This window comes from Barbus barbus (assembly GCF_936440315.1).
Source record: "Barbus barbus genome assembly, chromosome: 16".
NCBI classification, from domain to species: domain Eukaryota; kingdom Metazoa; phylum Chordata; class Actinopteri; order Cypriniformes; family Cyprinidae; genus Barbus; species Barbus barbus.
Window position 1 is genome coordinate 14,092,410 of NC_136744.1, and position 24,036 is coordinate 14,116,445.

General features: G+C 37.9%; 1 protein-coding gene across 1 annotated transcript in view; it reads left to right on the top strand.

Annotated features, from left to right (window-relative positions):
- LOC306882263 (pro-neuregulin-3, membrane-bound isoform-like) overlaps positions 1-24,036 on the top strand; it is a gene marked incomplete at both ends in the record, with an annotated part of 327,414 nt that overhangs the window by 293,809 nt on the left and 9,569 nt on the right. Inside the window, 4 exons of the mRNA XM_079436777.1 lie at positions 11,692-11,718; positions 17,351-17,453; positions 18,709-18,835; positions 23,284-23,393. Of these exons, the coding sequence (XP_079292903.1) occupies positions 11,692-11,718; positions 17,351-17,453; positions 18,709-18,835; positions 23,284-23,393 (367 nt within the window). The remainder of the gene's footprint in view (positions 1-11,691; positions 11,719-17,350; positions 17,454-18,708; positions 18,836-23,283; positions 23,394-24,036) is intronic.

Below are 24,036 nucleotides of genomic sequence, written 5' to 3' on the forward strand. Positions count from 1 at the left end.
ATTTTCAGCAGTTATTACTCCAGTCTTCAGTGTCCTTCAGAAATAATTCTGATATGCTGATTTGGTGCTCAAGAAACATTTCTATATTTTATTTTTTTATCTTTTTTTCCACGAGATTCTCTCGGTTATCATCCAGGACTCAACCAGAGTCCTTGGGAGTTCCTCTCTAAGAGAGTACTTTGCATAGGATGTGTGCGGTCCCACACGGCACAATCTTCTGAGCTTCAAAGGCACTTGGCTTCCCTGGGATCTGATCCAGATATTGGTGGAAACCTTTCTTGATGCATCTCAGGGCACTATCACAACTGGCACTGTCTGTGTTCTCGTGTTCCAGGATCTGCTGATGTTGATTCCCAGGTTCTGTAACGTAATAAAAAACGTAATATTAATATGTAATTTAAAGCAAATAGTTGAATTTAGCTCAAAGGGAATCATTTATGATTTTATAAGGAATTTGAACAGAATCACTGTTTTATAGCTGATCACTGAGGCGGTAGCGATTCATTGACCAAGCCATATAACGTCAACTCTGCACTGGATATTAAAATCCAAAATATAGTGAAAACACTATTTAATAGCACAGTAACAAGATCGGCAGTTTAAGACATTAACTTGTGAGCACAAAACACAAGATACTTCTCTTTTCAATATAAATAATATTTTATTTATAGAAACCTAAGACATAAACTAATCTAACACATGAACACAAGCATTCACACATTCACACATTGCAGGATGAGGATGAGTTTAAGAGAATGGAAATGTGAAATCCCAAGTTTACAGCAATATGTTCAATTGCATAGACTTGAACAACCATCAATCACTTATTTAACCCTCACTTTGAGTTTCTCAATGAGGCTAAAATTTGTATTAAATACACCAATACAATTAGAACCTGGAGGTGTTACTTGCTTGCTTTGCCTGTGTTAAGGGGTTTCCTTTGTGTCGTCATCGTTGCAGAAAGGGGGTTCCCCGAAGTGTCTGATTGGTTGAGAGTTCAGTAGTTGTGAAGTGACGTCTTGGGAAGCCAATGGAGTTGTGGCTGGTAGAAGTTTTGAGTCGGTCACAGACTCCAGTTGAACTCGGAGATGAGGTGTGGCGGCAAAACTTAACTGAATACACGAAACTCACAACAGAAAAGAAAATAAAGTAAAAGAATAAAAGGATGTAAAGAGGCTAGGTTGTTTTTCTTCTCATTGTGATGGCAGCTGGCATGTGGGCCAGAGCACGCTCAAAGAGCAGCGTCACAACGCGGTGGCAAAAGAGAAGAAGAGGAGAAGGGAGAGGACCAAGAGGTTGTAAGAGAGCCTTTTTAAGAAGAGAAAGTTTGATGGTGTCCTGAGTTTTTAAACTCGGCTTTCAGACCGTCCTATCTGGACGTCTGGACCAATTAGATATTGTCCTTGCTCGGGGTATTGCTTTGTTTCTCCACCCCACTAATAAATCAACATGTTATCTGTTCAGTCAGAAGTCCGAACTTTACAGGCTCTTGCAAAGTATACTTTTGAACATTATTTCTATAACAAGACTGATGCATTTGACAAAGAATTGATTGGAAGAAACATTTAAAGCATGATTTTTCAAACTCAAACATACCAAACACGCATATGAATTATTCAGCTATTCAATAATGATTAAAAAGACATACATAATAGTTGATTAAAACATGATAGTCTAATATGTGGGTTACAAACATAATATGGGGTTCTGCATAGAAATGTCCTTTTAGGATGATTTTATGTGCATATGAAAAAGAACGTTTTTGTATAGTTCTATGGAGAACGAAGGCATGTTCTTTAGACAAAGGAATTTTGGTTTGGTCTGTCTTCTATGTGGGGGAGAAGTCAGTCTAAGGAAGCTTGTGAATTCAATCGTGGAACACGTGATAGCCATCTCTTTGACCATCAATCTTGATTATTTGCAACAAATTTGACAGTCTCCTTCCTGAATTGGAATTATCAATAAGTGTTCTTTTGTCTCAAGGTTGTAAGCTGTTTTGTGAAAGAGGCTTGCTGGTTAGTTTGCTTGCTTCAGACTAGTTGGAGCTGGGAATCTGATTTACAACGTTGTCCTGTTTTCTTGGGCCTCTCTGAATTCCAGCTCCTCATGTTTAAATGTTCTGATCGCATCTTAAATTTGTCTGATTCAGTCTCTGATATTCTACACGGCGATAGTACTCCTTTGCAATTTTACTCTTCATCTCATTTTGCTGAATACCATCGCCTTCATCAATGCCCAAGTACTTGTGCACTTTGTCCTGCTCAAGGTTCTTGATGGACGAACCTCCGCTCAGCTGGATGTTATGGCTTTTGACTCGTAAGCCTCTCTTGAAAAAAAAACAGTTGGGCATTTGTCTTTTCCAAACTCCATTCGGATGTCATCACTGAACGTCTTCAGGATGTGCATTGCCTGCCTGAGCTGCTTCTTGTCTCTACCGAAGATCTTGAGGTCGTCCATATACAACACATGGCTCACAGTGTTCTTGTCATCAATTGCATATCCAATACCTTGCCTGTTCAGCGTGTTAGAGAGGTGTATGAGGCTGAGGCAGAACAGCAAGGGAGCTAGTGAGTCACCTTGGAAGATTCCCTGTTTGATGCCAGATGATCCTGTCTTGATGCTGCCTTTCTGGTGGAAAAGGTGCATATCTGTCTTCCATTCCTTTAATGATGCTTCAATGAACTGAATCATGGTTGGACTCACTCGATAGATCTTTAGAGTTTCCAAGGTCCATGAGTGAGGGATATAGTATTGAATGCCTTCTTGTAGTCAATCCAGGCCATGCTCAAGTTCTTTTTGTGTTTCTTGGCATCTTCAGTTACCATCTTGCTAATGAGGAGTTGATCTTTACATCCTCTGGCTCCCTTCCTGCAGCCCTTCTGTTCATCTGGGAGGATGTTGTTTGTCAGCAAGTGGTCGTATACCTTCTCGGACACAGCTGCTGTAAGAAGCTTGTACATTGTCGGTAGGCAGATTATCAGGCGGTAGTTCTTGGGATCTCTAGGATCCTTTCTCTTATAAAGAAGAAATGTGACTCCAGTCGTCATCCATTCAAGGATGGATCTTGGGTCTTGCAAAACTTCGTTCATTGCTCTTGTCAGGTGTTGATGTAGAGCATTAAAACTCTTAAGCCAGAAGTTTTGCAGCTTGTCTGGACCAGGGGATTTCCAGTTCTGTGCTTGTTTGATTATTCTGAGCATGTCAGTGGAAGTAAGCTCAGTCCATGTTTGCTGTGTTAAGCTTAGGTTTGCTTTCTCCTCGTCCTTGATCCACAATGCTTCGTTGTTATGTTTGACATTATCCTCGAGGATGCTGCGCCAGAATATCTCGACAGCTGGTTGTGAAGGTGGTTCAGAGGTGGCATCTTGCTGTTTGTTCATAAGCTGGTAGATTTTCTTGGTATCCTCTCTAAACAGCTTGTTCTGGTAGAACTGTTGCTGGCATTCTTTGTACCTTCGCAACCGCTGAGCCCGCGCTTGTAGCTTCATCTTGATGTCCTGGGTGAACTCCTCAAGTTGACTGTAGTCCATTTGTGCCAATCTGAGTATGCGATTGATCTGTTGACGCTTATCAACAAGATGGTGCTGCGCATGGCAGCCATTGTGCTTGGCTCTCCAGTTGTTTTAGTGTTTTAGTTAGTTTTTCCTGTTTATTGTTTGTCTAACACGATCAGTTTCCCCAAGGAAGAACTGCTGAACACTCCACAAAATCTTCTACTGGTTTTCGATTATTCGGATGTTTTGCTGAGCATAGTATTCGGCGGAGCTGCAGCGCTGTTTATACGCTTCAGGATGCGCAGACGGGGGAAGCGAGCCGGAGCACTCGTGAAGCTCAGACAGCGTGGATTTCGAATGCCGTTGCTGAGCATCCATCTGGCGAATCTCCGCTCTCTACCCAACAAAACGGACAAACTCCTTCTGCTTTCCCGGTTTAACAAGGACTTTTCAAACTCTGCTGTTCTGTGTTTCACGGAAACCTGGCTGAACGACACCATTCCAGACAGCGTGTTACATCTGCCTAATTTCATGCTGATCAGAGCAGATCGCGATGCAGAATCAATGGGGAAATCGCGCGGCGGCTGGACATGCTTCTACATCAATGAGAGGTGGTTTACAGATGTAACTGTGTTAAAGATGTGCTGTTCAGATCTAGAAACGCTTTTCATCAACTGTAAACCTTTATACTTGCCGTGGGAGTTCTGCTCGTTCATTCTCGTGAGTGTCTACATTCCACCGCAAGCGCATGTGAGCACAGCTTTACAGAAACTCGCTGATCTGATCACAGACACAGAACAACAACACCCGGACTCTGTTTTAATCATTCTTGGGGACTTTAATAAAGCAAATCTCTCCTGCAAACTGCCAAAATACAGACACAGCATGTTACATGTCCCACCAGAGACAGTAATATATTGGATCACTGTTACATAACAATAAAGGATGCATATCACTTTGTCCCACGGGCAGCTTTAGGAAACTCTGATCACTGTTTGAGTCATCTTATTCCAACCTACAGGCAGAAACTTAAATCTGTTAAACCTATATTAAGGACTATAAAGAGATGGACTAATGAGACAGAGCGGGTTTTACAAGCCTGTCTCGACCTTACTGATTTGAGTGTTTTTGAAGCTGCTGATGATCTGGACGAGCTCACAGAGACTGTAACATCATATATCAGTTTCTGTGACGATATGTGCATTCCTACCAGGACTCATCTAACTTATAACAACAACAAACCGTGGTTCACTGCAAAACTCAGACAGCTTCGTCAGGCCAAAGAAGATGCTTACAGGAATGGGGACAGAGTCTTGTATAAACAGGCCAAATACACACTGAAAAAGGAGATCAGAGTGGCAAAGAGGAATTATTCCGATAAGTTAAGGATCCAATTCTCTTCCAGTGACACGGCTTCAGTGTGGAAAGGTCTGAAAGACATCACCCCCAGCACTGTGGAGAATCAACAACTGGCAGACGATCTTAATGAGTTCTATTGTAGGTTTGTAAAAACACCATTCACACCTCTGCAACCCCCCTCTCCCCCACACCTGAACTGCAGATAAGAGAAGATGACGTGCGCCAGGTCTTCAAAAAGAACAAGAGAAGGAAGGCACCAGGCCCAGACGGTGTGACACCAGCCTCTCTGAAATCCTGTGCTGACCAGCTGGCCCCCATCTTCACACAGATCTTCAACAGTTCACTAGAGCTGTGTGAAGTTCCCTCATGCTTCAAACGCTCCACCATAATCCCCATTCCAAAGAAACTCAAGATTACAGGACTTAACGACTACAGACCTGTGGCTCTAACATCTGTGGTCATGAAATCATTTGAAGTGGAGTCATTCAGGTTCCAGGGCACCACAATTTATCAGGACCTGAAGTGGGACATTCACACTGACTCTATTGTGAAAAAGGCCCAGCAGAGTTTGTACTTCTTTCGCCAGATGAGGAAGTTCAACCTGCCACAGGACTTGCTGAAACAGTTCTACTCTGCCATCACTGAATCCATCCTCTGCACTTCAATAACTGTCTGGTTCAGCTCAGCTACCAAATATGAACTCAACACACTTTAAGTACACCACTTAATGAGGGAAAGACTCAATTAAACATAATGAGGGCAGGAAAAAACAAATAAGTGTATCTCAGTGTGGTATGGAAACCGCCCCAATCAGGACTGCAAAGCTCTATAGAGAGTTGTGCGCTTAGCTGAGCGCATCTCAGGGTCTGCTCTCCCCTCTATGCAGGACATCTACCTCAAACGCTGCAAAAGTAGAGCTGTCAAAATCATCAAGGACTCAAATCACCCTTGTACCCGTCTATTCACTTTGCTACCATCTGGTAAGCGCTTCTGTAGCCTGATGGCAAAAACTGAGAGACTTAGGAGGAGCTTCTTCCCCCAGGCCATTAGGCTCCTAAACTCTAACTCGGTCTCATAACATCACATGACTCAATTTAAATATCACTAATATCAATAAGTTATTCATCATTTTTTATACCTCGTATTGCTGCTATGTAAATACCCTGTACAACTTTTTTGCACATTCTTTTGCACGTTCCTGCTTATTCTTATTATTATTATTATTATTATTTAAACCAACAACATACTGACCTGTACATTTATATTTATATTTTTTATCTTTTATTTTATTTTTTCTACTTTTGTTTTTTTTTGTATTTTGTTTGTATTCTATATAATTGCACTGTCCTTGGAGCGGACCTGACTTACATTTCACTGCTGGTTATACTCTGTGACAAATAAAAATCTTGAAATAAGGGCACAAGAGGTAGGGAAACACAAGACATAGGGACACAAGTCTGACACTACTCCCCCAACCAAACCCCCCCCCCCCCCCCCCCCCCCCCCCCCGGAAGGCGTGTCCCATGCCTAGCAACATCCGAACGGGGAGGGGGGGTGGGCGCTCTGGAGGCCTCAAGGAACACGGAGACAGGACAGGACAGGAGGCCTCCAGTCTGCATTACAGGACCTTCTAGTTGGAGCTCAGGGAGTTTGCTGCCATCTGGCTGAGGAAACCTTCCATTCGGCATCACATCACCAGAGAATGACAGTGGAGAAAAGCAGTACACTTCTAACAGAACATAAGAGGAAATTCAGGGAAATTTGCTGTCCTCCTTCCTGCTTTTCTGCTTTGTATTTTACTCACAGGAAGATCTTCCGTTCTTATCCTATGATCTCATTCGATCGTTTCTTTGTGCTTTGCATCTTTTATTCTTCTCATTGTACGCTCACTGCCTGTGAATGTCTGAAATTGCTGTCAACATCTGAAAAGAGTTTAGAAAAGAGTGGAGAAAAAAATTGTTCCTTCAGTTTCTTTGTTGTGTGATATAGGCTAGTACAGACATGTTAGCTTAGGCTGAAAGATTAATTCATGACACCTGTGAGATGAGAGGGTTGTTTGATATGCTCAGACCAGCATGGCCAGTATTTAACTTCTGCTCAACTCTAGTCCCATTTTCTTTGAGCACATAGGCAGAAACTTTTAATGAGCCAGCGAGCATTTGTGTTGAACAGGTGATACTGAAGATAATGAAAGCAACAACAGCCCACTCAGATATTAAAGTCTATATCTGGAATTATTCTATATTGTAGGAACGTCTGTGCAAGAGCTGTACATTTTCTTTTATGTTAGATTTCGATTCGCCACATGATGAAATGTGACGACTCTCAGGTTTGAGTAGACTGAACAGCTGTTCACTTCAAAGGTTACAATTGAAAACAAAAAAAAGCATTTTACAGGCTGACAGCATGTCTGCACTGGATGCAAGTGGTGCATCACAATGCGATAATACTAAATTGCTCCTATTACAATCAGTTGTGTTGTCTGCAGTGGAAGAGTCTGTTGTTGCTTTTCTCTTTTTGGCTGACCACTTCATTTTTCCCTGGTTGTCTCTTATTCTCACCAAGGCAACATGTATTTGATCAAAAATACATCTAAAAACAGTAACATTGTGAAGTAATATTAAAATGTAACAGCTTTCTATTTGAATATTTTTTTTAAGTGAAATACCTTCCTATGAATTTTCAGCAGCATTAGTCGTCAGTATCACATGATCCTTCAGAAATCACATCCTGATAATGTTGAAAATAGTTTTGCTGCTTAATATTTTCTGGAAACTCTGATACATGATTATTTTTGATTGACAAATTCAAAATAATAGCATTTATTTGAAATGAAATACATTTTATTTAATCTTTTGTAACATTATAAATGTCTCACAGTGACCTTTGATCAATTTAATGCATCCATGCTGAATGGAAATGTGTATGAATTTAATTCCAAATATTCCAAATAAACAAATAAATTACTATTTATTTAGCATAGGTATTATCTTCTGACTTTTACGCTATACTGCAATGCACTTAACGAGTGCTTCCTGTATGATGCCTTAGAACTATTTACACTTTTTGCACTGATTATGTACTGAAACTTTAAAGAACCCAGAAACCAATATGCAGTTCAAAGAACCTTATAGCCAACTCAAGAACCTGTCTTTACTGACAGTAAAAAAAGGGATGATCAGTGCAGTGGCTAAGGAAACACTATTGAACATCACAGTATTTGAAGGAAATAATTTATTCATTGTCATATTCAAGTTACATCTTTAAGGTCTGAAAGTGACAGCGTATAACATTTGTATGGGACTGGCAAAATGGAATCCACAGGAAAAATGGAATCCATCTTATTTCTGACAGGGAGTTGTCAGTGGGGGTGTGTCTGTCTGCTGACAAAATAAAAGAAAAATGAAAGGGAAGGAATTAAATGCTTTCCTACAGTAGTTGATTTAGACTCAGTGAGGTTGTGTGTGTATGTGACTGGGGATGCTTAGAAGGACACAGTCAAGGACATGGTTCAAGAACTCTGAAGGACACTTCTCTGCTTGATGAGAGAGAGTGAGGAGGATGGTGCCAAGACACCCTTGTCCCATCCCCCAACTCCAAGGCTTATTTTATTTTTTGATGAGATGTCAAGTTCTCCATTGCAAAGCGAAAATCTTGAAAGGTGTCCTCCTCAAGATAAAGTGATATCATCTTGTGATTGGCAATGTCGCGACCCTTCAACCAAACCCCTTATCAGCACTTTCAGACCTAAATATTGGAGGTCATGTTCTCTATCTAAATGTTCTCTCTATCTTAAAATTGGACTTTACTAGTAGTTATTTTTAGTTATCTATAGCTCTTAAAATACATAAGATAGTTCCACCTATAGGTTCTGATTGGTCTCTAAATTTGCATTGATCACACATTCTATAGTAGTACTCAAAACAGAGGCTTGAACTAAATGTACCTATATAACTGCAAGTGTTGGTTATTATTTTGATGTTTGGAGTTCATACTACGAGAAAATAGTTTTCTTGCATAGTAGTTTTGCAGTAGTTCATGAATCATTTCAAATTTTAAAACTTTTAAAACTTTAAAAAAACTTTTTTTTAATTAATAAAACGGTGATTAATGCACCATCGACTTTAAAAACTTAAAAAAAAAAAAAAAAACTCTTTGCATATGTCACTTTTGACCCAGGAGTGAATGTAAAAGGTGTATGCAGATTTTGAATGCATCAGGAATAAATCTGTTTAAATCGGTTTTCTCTCTGTTAGTGCAAAGCAAACAAACCAGCTATCAACTATTATGGTTGCCTGCCAAAAAACGAAAAACAGTGTCATAATTCTCAGCATTAGTTTGGCGGTATTTATTCTTATGTTGCATAGCACTAAGCCTCAGGATTTACAAGGCATTACAAGGCTATAGGGTGCAATTACATTTAGAAAAAGCAAGTACAATCGCCACACTTCTCCTTGATAGAGAGACAGATACTGCCGAGTTCCATGAAGAGTGTTTAAACTTCCTCCACGGTAAGACAGATAAATACCTGAGACAGTCTCATTCAGTAGATTTATGTTTCATCGCTAGCCCTCGTCCCAGGTCGACTTCAGGGGACAGTAAGCACAATTTGAGGCACATTTCCACTGAACCTGTGGCTGAGGCAGTTTAATATGAGTGTTTTCTCAAGGACAACAAGAGAAGCATCAGTAGCCTTGTCTGTCTTCCTTCCTGTCTCAGGGACACAACTGATCTCATCTGAGATACTGAGCAGTGTATAAAATCAGCAATTGGGTACTGTAATATATGAGCCACTTATGGTAAAACATGTCAAGTGGCTGGGCATTTATTCTGAATAGCCAGTAACAGAAGGTGTGCAATTAGGGTGTTTGAGTCCTTGGTTGTTTTGAGGGCAGTTTAGAAGGAGAAAACCTCCCCAAAGGCTCGTAGCTTTAAACAAGCAGCTCCAGACAGGTATAAGGTCTTATTTTTCTTGAAACCCCACAGTCTGCACCTGCCTGCCAGTCTGTCTTTGTTCACATTATGACATCAAGGCACAGCCACTTCTATAAGCTCCAGCCATATCGCTCCCTCACTTTTCCTGGATAGGTCAGAATCGTCGGCACAGAGCCAATGATGCAAAAAAAGCCCTCTGTTTGTTATGGATGGAAGAGCATCTCACTGTGGACCTCTCATAGTGTTATGTTATAGAGAGTTGCACGCCTACAGGTTATGTTTATTTCTGTTGGATGCTGACAGTTTTTGAGGAGATTCTGAGGGAAATTTGATGACTTTGTTGGCATTTCCAAACACAGACTCCCAAGGGCACCCAACACACATACATCTTTACTGCAACTACCATTCCCTTCCAAATTTAACTATGCCATAATTTTCCTGTCACTTCTGTTTCAGGTGGGAGGTTTTGAATCTTTACACTTGAAGCAACATCTTTTATAGAGCCTTTTACAATCTTCCAAATCGTCCAAATTAGCCCAATTTGGTGGCATGCTGGGGAAGGAGAAAGATACGTTCTCATAAATAAGAAATGGAGAAAAATCTTAGAGTCTGACCAAAGAACGCAGAAATGGTATCTATATTTGTCTTTGTGTAAGAGCTTCGGTTCTTATCCTACCGCTGTCAACACATTCGCACATCCTCAGGAGATACAGTCTTGTATTCTGACTTCATACTGTTTACTCCTCTGCATTAAAGAGAGGCAAAAATAAATGTCATGCACTCTTAAATCTGTGACAGAGCATACCTGAAGGAGCACAGCTTCCATTTCCTGAGCTCCTGGGAATTCTCTGGCAGAATGAAGATGTATTCCTGTGGTTTGATATACAGGAGACATTAGAATATGCTCAGTCTCTGTGCTTGGGTCACGTGTAAATAATATCATGAAATCAGTGATTGCACAACTTAATATATCAACTTACATCCTGAATATTTTTTTAAATCATACTCTTTCTGCAAAAAATCTGAATATTCTTAAACATGAGCCTTTTCCTAAAGCAATATTGTAAGATTATTTGTATTTACTGTATTAATTTATTTATGCTTGCTATATATTGTTAGCAGTAGTATTTATTACTCTTATTTGTGTTAAATACATTTTTTGTCTGTGTGTGTGCATTTTTGTGACAAATGAGGACATATATTTGTATTATGACACAGGTATGACATAGGTATTACAAGGTGAAGGTGACTTATGAGGACATTACCCCATGTCCCCACTTTTCAAAATGCTTATAAATCATACAGAGTGAGTTTTTGGGGGGTGGGGGTAGAAATGCACATTTTCCTGTGAGGGCTAAGTTTAGGTGTAGGATAGGTGTAGGGCAATAACACATACAGTTTGTACAGTATAAAAACCATTACGCTTATGGGATGTCCCCACTTTTCACAAAAACAAACGTTCGTGTGTGTGGGCGGGCAAAGATAAATAGAATAACAAAGCATAAATTAATAAATAAAAATATTTAATTTTGCAGCATTGCTGTACCTGCTGGTATGCATTCTTATCCAAAGCACATAAATCCTTCACAATTTTTTTTTTTTTAAATGATCTGCAGACATTGATCCACAATTACAGATGAAAGCGATATATAGTAGGCTATTGTTTTATCCACAATTTTTCAGCCATGGTTTTACTTTACATAATAAAACGTGTTTTCTGAACAAGTTGTACACACAAATATCTATGACAGTACTCTCTTACATAAATAGTAACCCACAATATCTATGCATGTAATGAGAATAGAATGCACACAATGAGTGTCTCTAACATCTTTTTCTCTCTCCTCTCTTTCCTCCCTCCCTCCTCCTTCAACGCTGCCCTCTTCTATCTTCGCCGGAGCAGTGGATCACTTGGGCATTGAGTTCATGGGTAAGAAAAAGAAAGCGTTTTCTTATTGGCAGAGCGATGAATCATGCTTACAGAGTTTATATGTACCGAGGCGGCTGTGTATCTGCTTTGTGCAGCCATGCTTTTCTTGTCATTGCATGTGTTTGAATGTGAACGTTCCTGATATTTATTTTGACTGTGCACTGTATGTGGGCTAAAATGTTGTTTTCCCTTCTTGACTCTTCACAACAAACAGCTCTTATGAAGATACCCCCAGAGTCGTCATGAATGCATTCACATTTGTAGAGATGTAATATCTGAAGCATAAGGTTGCTTCATTCACATTTGACAGGACTAGAAGTTATTCTGTTATTTACCATCAGCGTTGTGGTGCAGGGATATGTACTTAGACTAGTTTTGTATCACATAACCACCCAGTTCTGTTTGTGGTCAGAGATTAGAAACAGAGAGCAAATTATAAATGCACAAGGTTGAGATCATAGGTGTGGGCTCACTGCCTTTCATTTGCTCTCAAACTACTCTTCCCTCTGCTCCAATCACTCGCCTGCATTCCACTGCAGAATTCCAATGCTCTTTGGTCTCCTTGGAAACGGCATTGAAATGTTGAGAGGACAGTGACAGGAGACAGTGAGTGTGAATTCATATTGTTGGCACAGTTTCAAAGGTAACAGTCTCAGTGTCTGTAACATTTTTGTGGTTAATAAAATGTATTGTGCATTTGACATTGCATATGTAGGCGTATGCAATAATGAATATTTATTTTTTGGACAAATTGACATTTTACTGTTTGCATCAAATAATCTAATCTAATTACTCCAGATTCTTAATTACCCCATTATTAAGTGGCATTTCATACGACTTTAATGTGGCATCATCTTGTGCCCTATAAAGAGAAATGTCTATCAGTATTTTGATTATAGAGCTTGGAAGATTCCCAGAGCTGTAGATCAATGGACGAGGAAGGGTAACAGGCAGATGGATTTTGTTCACGTTGATTTCCAATTTCCATTGTCGAGGCCTGTAGCGCTCCTCTTCCAGAAGGTTCCTGATTGAGAGGAGCCGGCTCTTCACTCACTTTGATATCTGGATTTTGATTGTTTTGCCTTTTTTCTCTTTGTCCAGCCAAACTCAACAAGATGCACTCACTTCTGTCTGCACAATTGTAGACAAGCTGAGAGCAGTCAGAGTACCTGATTTCATCAAGTTAATGACTGAACTGGTAGTTTCAATGAGCTCAAACACATCTATCTGTCTGTCTGTCTGTCTGTCTGTATGTCTGTCTGTCTGTCTGTCTAACTGTCTGTCTATCTATCAAATTCTGAATTACTGAATGTCAAATGGGGCACCCTACAGCCTTGTGGACGTCATGGACTATGAGACCACATGAAGTGTGTGATTTAAGACAGGGCCTAAGTGTTTTGATTCTGCCATCTGCAAAAAAGATTATGAAGGCTGAGACGTGCTTTCATGCCTTGCTTTATCTCACAACAGCTGTGAGCATGACAGCTTGTTTAAGACTTTGTTTAAGCATTTATTTTCTATGTGATGGTTTGATAGTTGCCATGTACGCACTTAGAGTTCAGAATGATACTTGTGAAGTCAGTGTCACTTCCTCTTAACGGCAACGGCAAAGAGTGGACTACATTGATGAAAGAGTGATTCCTGCAGGCCTTTTAAGACCACATACTGAGCTTGGCTTTTCCGTTAGTGAGTAGGAGATGACCGAAGTATCAGTATAGAAGAAAGGCAAATGTTTCGGAGTGAGAGGTCAGAAGAGGTCAGAACCTGTGAGTTTATGAATACACAACATGGCTCAACATTAAGGTAGTTCTGATTTTTGAATTGCAGTTTCAGTGGGCCTCATTTTATAGTATATTGCTACACGCAATCAAGATGCCTTACTCGTGTCTGAATATAAGCTGGTTATAGAGATCTTCTCCATCATTTTTTTAATTACTGCTGCCACGATCACAAGAAAATGTACACAAATGTATCTTCTAAATAAAAAATTGGAAAAGTTTATAGTACAATATTAATTATGCCAGGCAAATAGCGTGCATTTTATAAGAACCCTAATTTGCATAGAAAGGATGAATGTTTGCACTGAAAAGAATAATTGGTTAATTTACATTTGCAGATTTACATTCTATGCTGAATTGTGGGTGTTTCGTAAATAATACACAAGGTTTTGCACCAATATGACCCCAATATTCTCCCCGGGTCTTTTTTTTAAATAATAAATCCCTACAGTGGTGTGGTTTTGTGGTTAAAAATCAGGGTAAAAAAAAAAAAAATGCTGGATTCTCTTTGAAGGTTATAGAAATCTTAAATAAAACACACATATTCCAGGTTGGCTTGAGTGTTGAAGTTGTGTGTTTACATGAAAGGGTCAAAACCTTTGTGTCTTTTGAGATGTCTGCTGCACCACCGAAATGTCAGGTGTCTCAATCATTATGCAGTTCAGTCATGGTTATTAGGCATGCGTGGCTAGCTTAGAACATTCCTGTAACCTCTACTAAAAAGTGCACGCTCAGTTCACACTTAGACGCAAACTTGATGACTTCACAAGTGTGACTTCTGAAAAATACCATACTTCTGTTTACTTTCAGACCTGACAGGTCAGAGTCCCAAAAAGACGAACTCTATGTACTGATGTGTAAAGATAAATAGAAAGCCAGCAAACAGATTCCACTGCATTGCTGTCACTCAGTGGTTCGTATCACGTCAAAAAAGAAATGTCTAGACAGAACTGTCGGGGAAATGAAGCAAAATCTGTATTGTTTGAAAAAGAACTCATACTGTATAGACATTTATTTATTTGTTTGTTTACCTATTTATTTAGGAGTGTCTCAACAAATGGTATTTATAATGCACTCTATAATACCATTAAACGTTTTAATGGTTTTATGCTTAACAATACTGCATTGATTTGATCAAAGACATAGTAATATTGTGATATTGTAACGGTTTGGTTTCTGTTTAGTTCCCTGTTTTACCCATATTTGGTTTTCCCAGTCATTAGTCAATTATCTATAATCCTCATCACCTGTGTTTAATCAATTATCTAGTTAGCTCCTTTGTTCTAGTCCCTTTATAAGTCCTGAGTTTCCCCTCAGTGTTTGTCCGTTCTTAAGTTAATTCAATGTCATATGTGAGTTGATGCCGTTAAATAAAGAATACTCCTTTGTTTATTCCTTCATCGTGTGCCTTATTTATTACAACCACCAGACGCATAACAGATATATTATAATTTAAAATAACTTTTCTATTTAATAGATTTTTTTTATTTTATTTTTTTCTGTGATGCAAAGCTGAATTTTCAGCATTTGTTACATCAGTCTTCAGTATCACATTGTTCTTCAGAAATCATTCTAATATGCTTATTTGGTGTTAAAACATTTCTTATTATTATCAGTGTTGAAGAGAGTTTTTTGTTGGAACTGGAATTTTTAATATTACTACAAAGCATGATGTTTGTAAATGCTAAAATATACTGTCACTATATATATATATATATATATATATATATATATATATATATATATATATATATAAATCCAGAGAAAATGTCTCAAGCAAAGTGATGTGCTGAGCACTGAAGTATCCAGAGTGCAGTGGGTGTCATTAGTAGGATGCAATTCTTGTAGTCTTGGTTACATTTTCTGTCTGTAGCCACCTTAATCAATGGCAGGCAAGTATACGATTATTCACACTGGAGTTTCTCATAGCCCTGCACCAGTTACCATGTAATTGAGATAAATAACCTGTTGCTCCCCAATTATAAGGGGAATTGCCCTAATTAGATACTTGAGATCATTGATTTGCTTTTACAAAAAAAAAAAATTCTAGAATGTGGAAAAACTTTTTTCATCTATCATTAATGATGCTGACTGACAACACTCCAGTGTTTTGTATGGGCATTATAATAATAATAATCATCATCATCATAATACTTGTCAAAATACATCATCATAATACTTGGCTCTAGCTGGATTTTGATTAATAAAACTAATAAAATGTACATATGTAAAAGCAAATAGTCTTTTTAATTGTGTTTTCTGTGCAACAGTTTTCAATTTGATGGGTTTTGCTTTCCTTGTACTTTACAGAGACATGTTAGACTTGGATATTTCAAGAACATTGATGATACAGTATGTGTAAAAGCATGACCATTTATAGCAGACTCGAATGAAAGAATGGATAAATTAACATAACACCCCACTTTTCCTGCCCATCACTCTCTTCTCTTTGAGAGGATCAATGATATGTGGAAGAGGATGAGTTAATGTGTAGGAGAGAGGATGTGCTAATACATCCCACCTCCTCTTTTTTTGCCCTTTTTTATGCGTTTTGTATCCCAAGGTTTCCGGTCACATTAATTATGTGATGGTGGACATATAATGGCTTGGGAATAATAAGTCAATTTGTGAAGCATGACCATGAATAAATAATGAAACTGAGCAATGCTTGATTAGTTTAACAAGGATTTGCACTTTCATTCATTGATTTTGTCTCCAAATTAGTAGGCTTATATGAATCCATTGGATGATCCATTGGATAATCTATTATATCTATTACCTCGACACTATAAGGGGGAGGAGAAGGACCACCCATGGAAACATGAATGAATAAGCTTAATATGATGGGTATAGGATAAAATGAGAAATAATAAAAATGAGAAAAGCACATGACAAAATCATTAAAGTAAAACTGCAATTAAAACTAAAAACCTAGTATACACTAATTAAAAATATTAATAAATACAATAGCAATTATATACTGTAATAATAATGTTAGTTTTCAAGTTTACTTTTTTGTCAGATTTTATTCCTGATTTCAAATAACAATACAACATTATTGAAACACAATCTTGACTTGGAGATTTTGGTCCTTACCATTTCAAAGCTGTATGCCTATTACTTCCATAAGTAATAACTGCCTGGGGAGTTTACTAAAATACACTCAAGGGAGTATGATTTTACTTTGGGTAGCCATGATGACTTTACCATATTAATTGCACCTGCAAGGTTAACACTGATTTGAGTCTGACCTTGTAAAACTCACAATTGCTTCATTACTAGTTAGACTCACAGTCATGTAGCTGACACATTCATTATACTCCAATGTGTTCAGTGTGAAGTTAGTGGCAGCTCTTGTAGAGTGTGTTGTGTCTGAGTATAATCTGATTGATTGCCTATTAACAGTTGTGAAGACAAGCGTGATTTACTCTTTCATATGAGAAATGACAGCTGCTATTTTTCACACTTAATAGTGTCCATTTAGGTTTAAACACTTGTCCTGTGCATCCATCCCCACAAAATAAATAAATAAATAAATAACTAATTAACAACATCTATTACTCGCCTCTTTTCAGCAATTCAGTTTCACGACTCCCTGACAGTTACATAGGGGTTTTTGCCGCATTGCAAACTAGCATTTTGGAAAATCAGGCTCCTACTAGTGCCATGTTTTATTCTCTTATTCCAGGCCACCTCTATATTACAGCAACAAATATTTAGTGATGTGCTGCATTCATTGACATTGTTTCTCTGTAGATGCATTTTCATATGTGCTACAAACTTATTTTTGTATAGCAGTGAATGTTTTGCTCATGTCTCTTGTTTTTTCCGTCTTGTTTGTTTCGTCCCAACAGAGAGCAAGGAGGTGTACAAAAGACAAGTGATGTCTATCACATGTATTGCCATGGGGATCAGCTTTCTAGGCACCCTCTGCATGGCTCTCTACTGTCGGAACAAGTAAGTGGACCTCAGAATTAATCAAAGCTTAAGCTGTTCCCCAGAGCATGTCATTTGAAAGAACAGGCTAGATATATGCTAAACATAATGACTGGAGGTGGGGACGTAATTATTTTCTCATAAAAGCACCCTCAGCTCTACTGGCCACCTTTCCAACAGGAATCAATTAAAACATTTTTGGCCCATGGCATGCATTGAATGCGCTGCTGCTGGTAATTTCATTGTTCAGCTTTTACGGGCTCGTTTCAAGTATTTAATTGAGACAAATATATTCGTAGTCATTATAGGCTCAAGATGACCGTTTTTATCTTTTTTAACTTTTTTAATCTTTTTAAGCTGCTCATTGTGTGAATTTAAAAACGCATTTGTTAAAAGACACAATAACTTTGTTCTAGTGAGCTGCCACACTGCCTACTTATTTTTATCTTATTTCATCGTACTTAAATTTTATTTATGTATTTACAAACATTGTTTTCATTCTCCTGAAAAATATTTTAGCAGGTAAAAAAATGTAATTAAATTGTGGGAACCCTGAAGAACTATATTTTATTTACTATATTTTATTATTACTTTTTTAAACGAGAGCCTAAAAATTAAAATAAGTTTTAAAAACAAATCTAGGGCTATAGGAGACCTTCAGATATTATTATGGACAACCACGGCTGCAATGGATGCATGTGTTGCTGCCTTATAATTTGGCCAAATTTAAGTATCTTAGAAAGCAGAATAATTAAAACTCCAGCCTTTGTAATAGCCTTGGGAGAGCATCTATGATACTTTTAAATGCTGTCTTAAAATTCTGTATTTTGTAGGAATAAGTAGGAAAAGGGTAATAATAGTCAAATGACACTGAAATTTTGATGGATCTGATCCATGTGGTTGAGTATATATCCATATTTCACCCATGAGTTGAGATAAGCATCAGTATGAGCAACTGACTGCAAGTCAGAGCTCCTGAAGCAAGAAGGGGTGTGTAAGGAACAGCCCAGCAATTTAAACAGAACACACGATACAATGAGTGAGCGAACTGACAGAAGAAAAATCAAACAATGATGTAGTGACAATTAAGTGCACCAGTAATTATTTTATCTCCCAGGAAAATAACTATGGGCTGTCTTAACTGTCAGAACGTATTCTTACCAATGATGGGTGATGTGTTTGCATGTGAATGAGTCTGCTTGTGTGTTTAGGTAAATAAATATCCTCATAGCCCATTGTATTTTGGATTCTTAATTAATGATGCTGTCCCCTACAGGAGAAGGAGGGAAAAGCTCCAGGCACACTTGAAAGAGAGCCGTAGCCAGAAAAACTACAACCTCAACTCTTCCAGCCTGGCCTCTAAACCCAGCCTTAGGCCTCAACAAGGCCTGCAGCTCCAGAAAGTAAGCACATCTGGCCCCTTTTATACCTCGCATTAATGTATGTTTTGTATCCGGATAGTATATTCTTGAAGTGGATTGCATTTATATCTTGCCTTTTAGTTTGTCTCTACTAGTGTGATCAGAATAAAAAAAAAAAAAAAGAAAAAAAATGGAAAATTAAGTTTTCTGTGATGACTATTGAAACAGGAAGCCTGGGGAGGACATATCAAAAGACATTACTTTACGTCACAGCTGTTGTCATGAACAATTGGCAAACAAATAAGACCCCAAACAGACTCCATTGCCTGAGAGAAACTTTAATGGATCATTTATTCAATGCCTTATTACAAATAATTTAAAATCACTTCATGATGTGCACCGTCTGAACTGTTATTATGAAGAGCATTCAGAACAGGATTTGATAAACCATAAATTTGTAGTGCATGCTGCGTCATGAGTATTTTTGTACCAGTTTCGCAAAAAAAGAGAGACTATAATGTATTTTTAATGCATTTATCTATTTAGTTTGTTAACATTTAGCTAGCATTCAGATGACTCAAAAGCTAAAATATATGGACTAAAACCAGGGGGTCAGGGCCCAAGGGTCCCAAAAATTTTATTTATTTATTTATTTGAGTTATATTAATATGATTTTAATTAAAAATGCAATAAAAAATGTGATGTATGACATTAAACTGACATAATGTTTAGTTTGTTTATTTTTAGGTACATATCAGCTTAAAGGTGAGGGCCTTGAGAATTTCAATATTGTCAAAAACATTGAGAGCCACTGGACTACAAACCACAAAACTCAAGGAGCCATTAATGTAGTCAAGTGCTGTCTAATTATGATGTGATCCCTGAAAATTCATGTTAAAAGGGATTCTGAGACACATCCCATCACATTTTCTGCTTTTCTGCTCACCAGCAATTAGAAGCAAGAACAGCTGACGCTTTACATCGCTCAGTTCATTGTAACGAGGCTCTGTCACAGCCATTCAGGGTGTGCAAGTCTCTGAGGACAGACACACTAATAATGGTAGTCACGCTAGTCCATCATTGAGGGTTTGTGATTACTGCATCATTCTCTGTCTTTCCAGATCAGAAACTGTGCGCCAGCCCAGTGTCCTAGAGACAGTGTGTTACCTTCCCTGCGTCCTGTTGGGAGATTTGGCTATAATTCATTACTTTCTCAATCACTCCAACTAGCAGATCCATCACAGATAAGCCAATACAGGCTATTTGCATGGCAAACACAGTGGTAATTTAAATGTCACTCAAACCCAGTGAGATGTTTCATCGCTACAGCAATCGACCACTGTCAGAAGACATGCAAATGCCCGCCAAAGCAATCAAAACTAGTCCAGTGACAAGGAAAGACCAGCTTTTGACACATGATGTTAGTTATTTTTTCCATGACAACAGCTTTTTCTTTCGGTAATCATAAGAACTGCATTGAATTAAGGATGGAGTGAGTTTTACATATCTGCATTAGAGATGCCTCTGTTAGCAATATCTGTCAAACTGTGAATCTGTGATTACTGATGTAAGATATGTTTCCATCGCATCTCAAATTCAGTCCTAACTTTTCCATCTATATATATTTCATAAGCTTCTCACTCTTTCTGGTGCAATGTTCACTGAAGGTTCAGCCCATGGGCATATAAACAAACATTTATTAATACACAGGTAACACACATCTTGTCTTGTCTAGAATTATATTTTAGGCTAGCGTGTGCCAGGTAAATGTGAATTTTTGTTGCTTTTGTTGCTTGATGGTCTTGCATGTCATTGTGATTAAATTAAAACATCTATTACACTAAAATCCCTCCTAACCAGCATGTTTTCTGTTTAAGGCAGGTCCATCAAAAACCTTTGAACACAGACGTGGTAACAGCTCATTATTGCCCATACAGTGCGTCCCATATATTTGCCCCTGCAAAGTCACACTGTGAGGAACTCACTTGTACGGCTCTCATATGTGCCATTATGATGTCTGAGGTGGTCTCTACAGTGCTATTTTGAAATAATCTTTTGTAGATTACTTTTTTTATGTCTCAATTATCAGCTCTTTTGTATAGTACCATTTTTCTCCAATATGTTCATTACCTTTTGGGATGTGTAAACATCACATGCTCTGCCCACTGCATATTCCTCCTCAGATGCTTTGACAATAATATTTCAATGTCAGTTTGCTGACCTTCTTTTTCAAAAATTCTAAGCAGTTTGTTGCTTGTACGGTCCAAGATTGTGAGCACTTTTTGTGAATTACCCTTGATAAACATCAACATGTTTCATAAAACAATAGACCCTGCTTGTAACCTGCACATTAGTCTTAATCAGATTTTAAAAATGGGAATTCGGGCTATATATTAATTTATTTATTTTTTCTCTCTAAACATTAGGATGTTTTGGCTGAATTTACCTGATTAATTTAACAGCGACGTAGTCTATTCAAGCCTGGTGTTTAAAACCATTTTCTGGAAATGTAGGTGGCTGTGCTCCGAAAAATAAAGAAAATGCATCTTCAAAGATCAGAAAGACATGCTTTCAAAAGATTTCGGATGAAGTCATTTTTGATTGCCAGAACAGGTTCTTTTGAGTGTGGTCAAAGTGCATCTCTAAGGGGAAAGAAATTGACTGCTTCAGTAATGATAGGCTTCTAGCTTTTCTAATACTAGTTACCCATGTGATAAAGAGTTAATCTTAAATTCAGAAATTACCATTTCTATCTTTGAATGAATCAGACAGCTTTTTCAAACCTGTTGCGGGAAATGATTTTCAAGACTTTTGTAGTGCTCGGAGTCATAACTTTGCTTTTGTGAAGCAGTATGGCCATCATTCTAATGGCAGAGTATAATTGGGTTTGAGTAAAAACAAAGTGAACTGACTGTTAATTTCATACTGCACACCATGGACTACAAAATACAAAATGACCATTTTAGCAAACTATATTCTATACCTTTTTTCTATTTTGCCTTTTATTTTCTCTCTGAATTCACATAAACCTGTTATTAGTCAGAATGTCTTAACAACACTTCCTCCCACAGTTTCATTGCTACTCTTTTTCTTGCTACTTCTCTTCTTCTGTATACATTTTATACTCTCTAGCTCCTTCCCACTCACCTGATATTTTCAATAGCACATTTACTTTCATCACAAGTTGCTAAAACATACAGCTATGCAATTCATATTTGAATCGAATGAGAGATGGCCATAACATAATAACAAAACATAACAGCATAGCATAACTTAACTGGTTAAATGTTAACTGTCTGTGAACCATATATAAAAGTCTAAAGTAGTCATGTTTTTTCATAATAAGTTTTTGTTTTGAGCTAAAAGATTAAGGTTTATGTGATTTTAAACATGACTCACTTGAATTTCAGTACATTAGATGAAACATGATAAAATTGCCCACGGTATTATAGTTACATTTCACATATTGTCATCTTACTTTAGCCTGAAAAAGTCAAGCTTACTGGAAATGTCATTTCTTTGTCAAGGCTGTGTCAATAGGTATTTCACAGACACAAGAGGTTTCCTCCAAGCTACTGTTACATCACGAATGAATAAAGTCCTGTAGGCTGGGATGTTACATGATGCCTTCAAATCATACTGTAAAGATGCTCCCAGCCATAATTTGCAAAACAAAACATAATGAGTTGCTAAATTATGCACATACATTGCATATCTTTAAATAGTCACAAAGTTTCAGTGTTCCCTGTAGTACAAACAGTAGAGCATGGTGCTAGCAATAGAAAAGACATGGATTGGATTCCCAAAGAATGCATACACTGTTGTATGCTTTGAATGCAATGTAAGTTGCTTTGAAAAAAAAAAATCTGCCCAATGTAAATGAGGAATATAAAAGAAAAAAAAAAAAACAGTATGTTCTCTTCTTCACTGCACACATTGTTCCCACACGAGTTCCATTAGAGGAAGCTATTGGGACATTACTTGGATTTACATAGTCCTGAACGTGCTGTATTATCCAATTAGAGTGACTCTAGTGCCCTTCTCTGATCCCCCATCAGCCATCAGTTCTCCTCCTCCGGTATATTCCCTCTCTCTCTTCTCTTCCACTCGACAGTGTGGAGTGAAGGTGGGATAGTGGAGGAGATTAAGTATCTCTCTGACATTTAGATCATTGTGTGCATTCTGCCTGAAGCAGAAATGGCTTTTTATGAGGAAGATTTTCAAGGTGTGAAATTTAAATTGGATTTGTCTCTAGATTTCAGGTCTGTAGGATTATCTGAACATCAGTGGAACCCCGGCCACTGACTCTTTGTCAAAGACAAGAATCCAGGCGAAGAGTCAAGCAGAAGCCTGAGCTCTTCTTGCATGCTTGATACTGTATCCAACTGGGACAGAAAATGTACTAATTAAAAGATGACAGTGCATAGCATTGCCCATAGACGAAAGTGTAGAATGTTTAACATTTGTCTTCCTTGTTGTGTCTTTTGCAGTATTATAAACCCACAAGTTCCTCACCACCGCATGTTCAAGAGTCTGGTTTCGTTCAAAGCACTACTGCCTCCACCAATCCACAAGGCACACTGACAGGGAAACACCCCAGGTATGAATCATCACAAAATCTTTTTATCCTTCTAAAAACAGATTTTGTCATGCTCATTTAATGGCATTTAAAGAAATTTTGACAATGATTATTGTAACGATACAGTATGAAATCCACATGCCTCTGTTAAAAAGCACTGAGGAGACAAATTAAACTTCCACCCATTACAGTGCACCCAGTGACTATGATACAGTTACTGAGTAGTAAGACAATTATAATAATTCTAACTGGCTGTTTTAATATGCACTTCTGTATTAGCAACAGCATGAATGGCAGAGCAGCATATATAATCAGTTCTCTGGTGCAAAAAAAAAATATGGCAGCTTCATTTTTTGTTTTTGCTCACCAAGGCTGCATATATTTGACCAAAAATACAGTAAAAACAGTAATATTGTGAAAATTATTACAGTCTAACTGTTTTTATTTGACTACATTTTAAAATGTAATTACTGTGACGGCAATGCTGATTTTTTTAGCAGCCATTACTCTAGTCCTCAGTGTCACATGATCCTTCAGAAATCATTCGAACATTTTTATTATCAGTGTTGAAAATATATATTTTTTCAAGATTTTTGATAAATAGAAAGTATAAAAACAGCACTTATTTGAAATGGAAAGCTGTTGTATTATTAAAAGTGCTTTT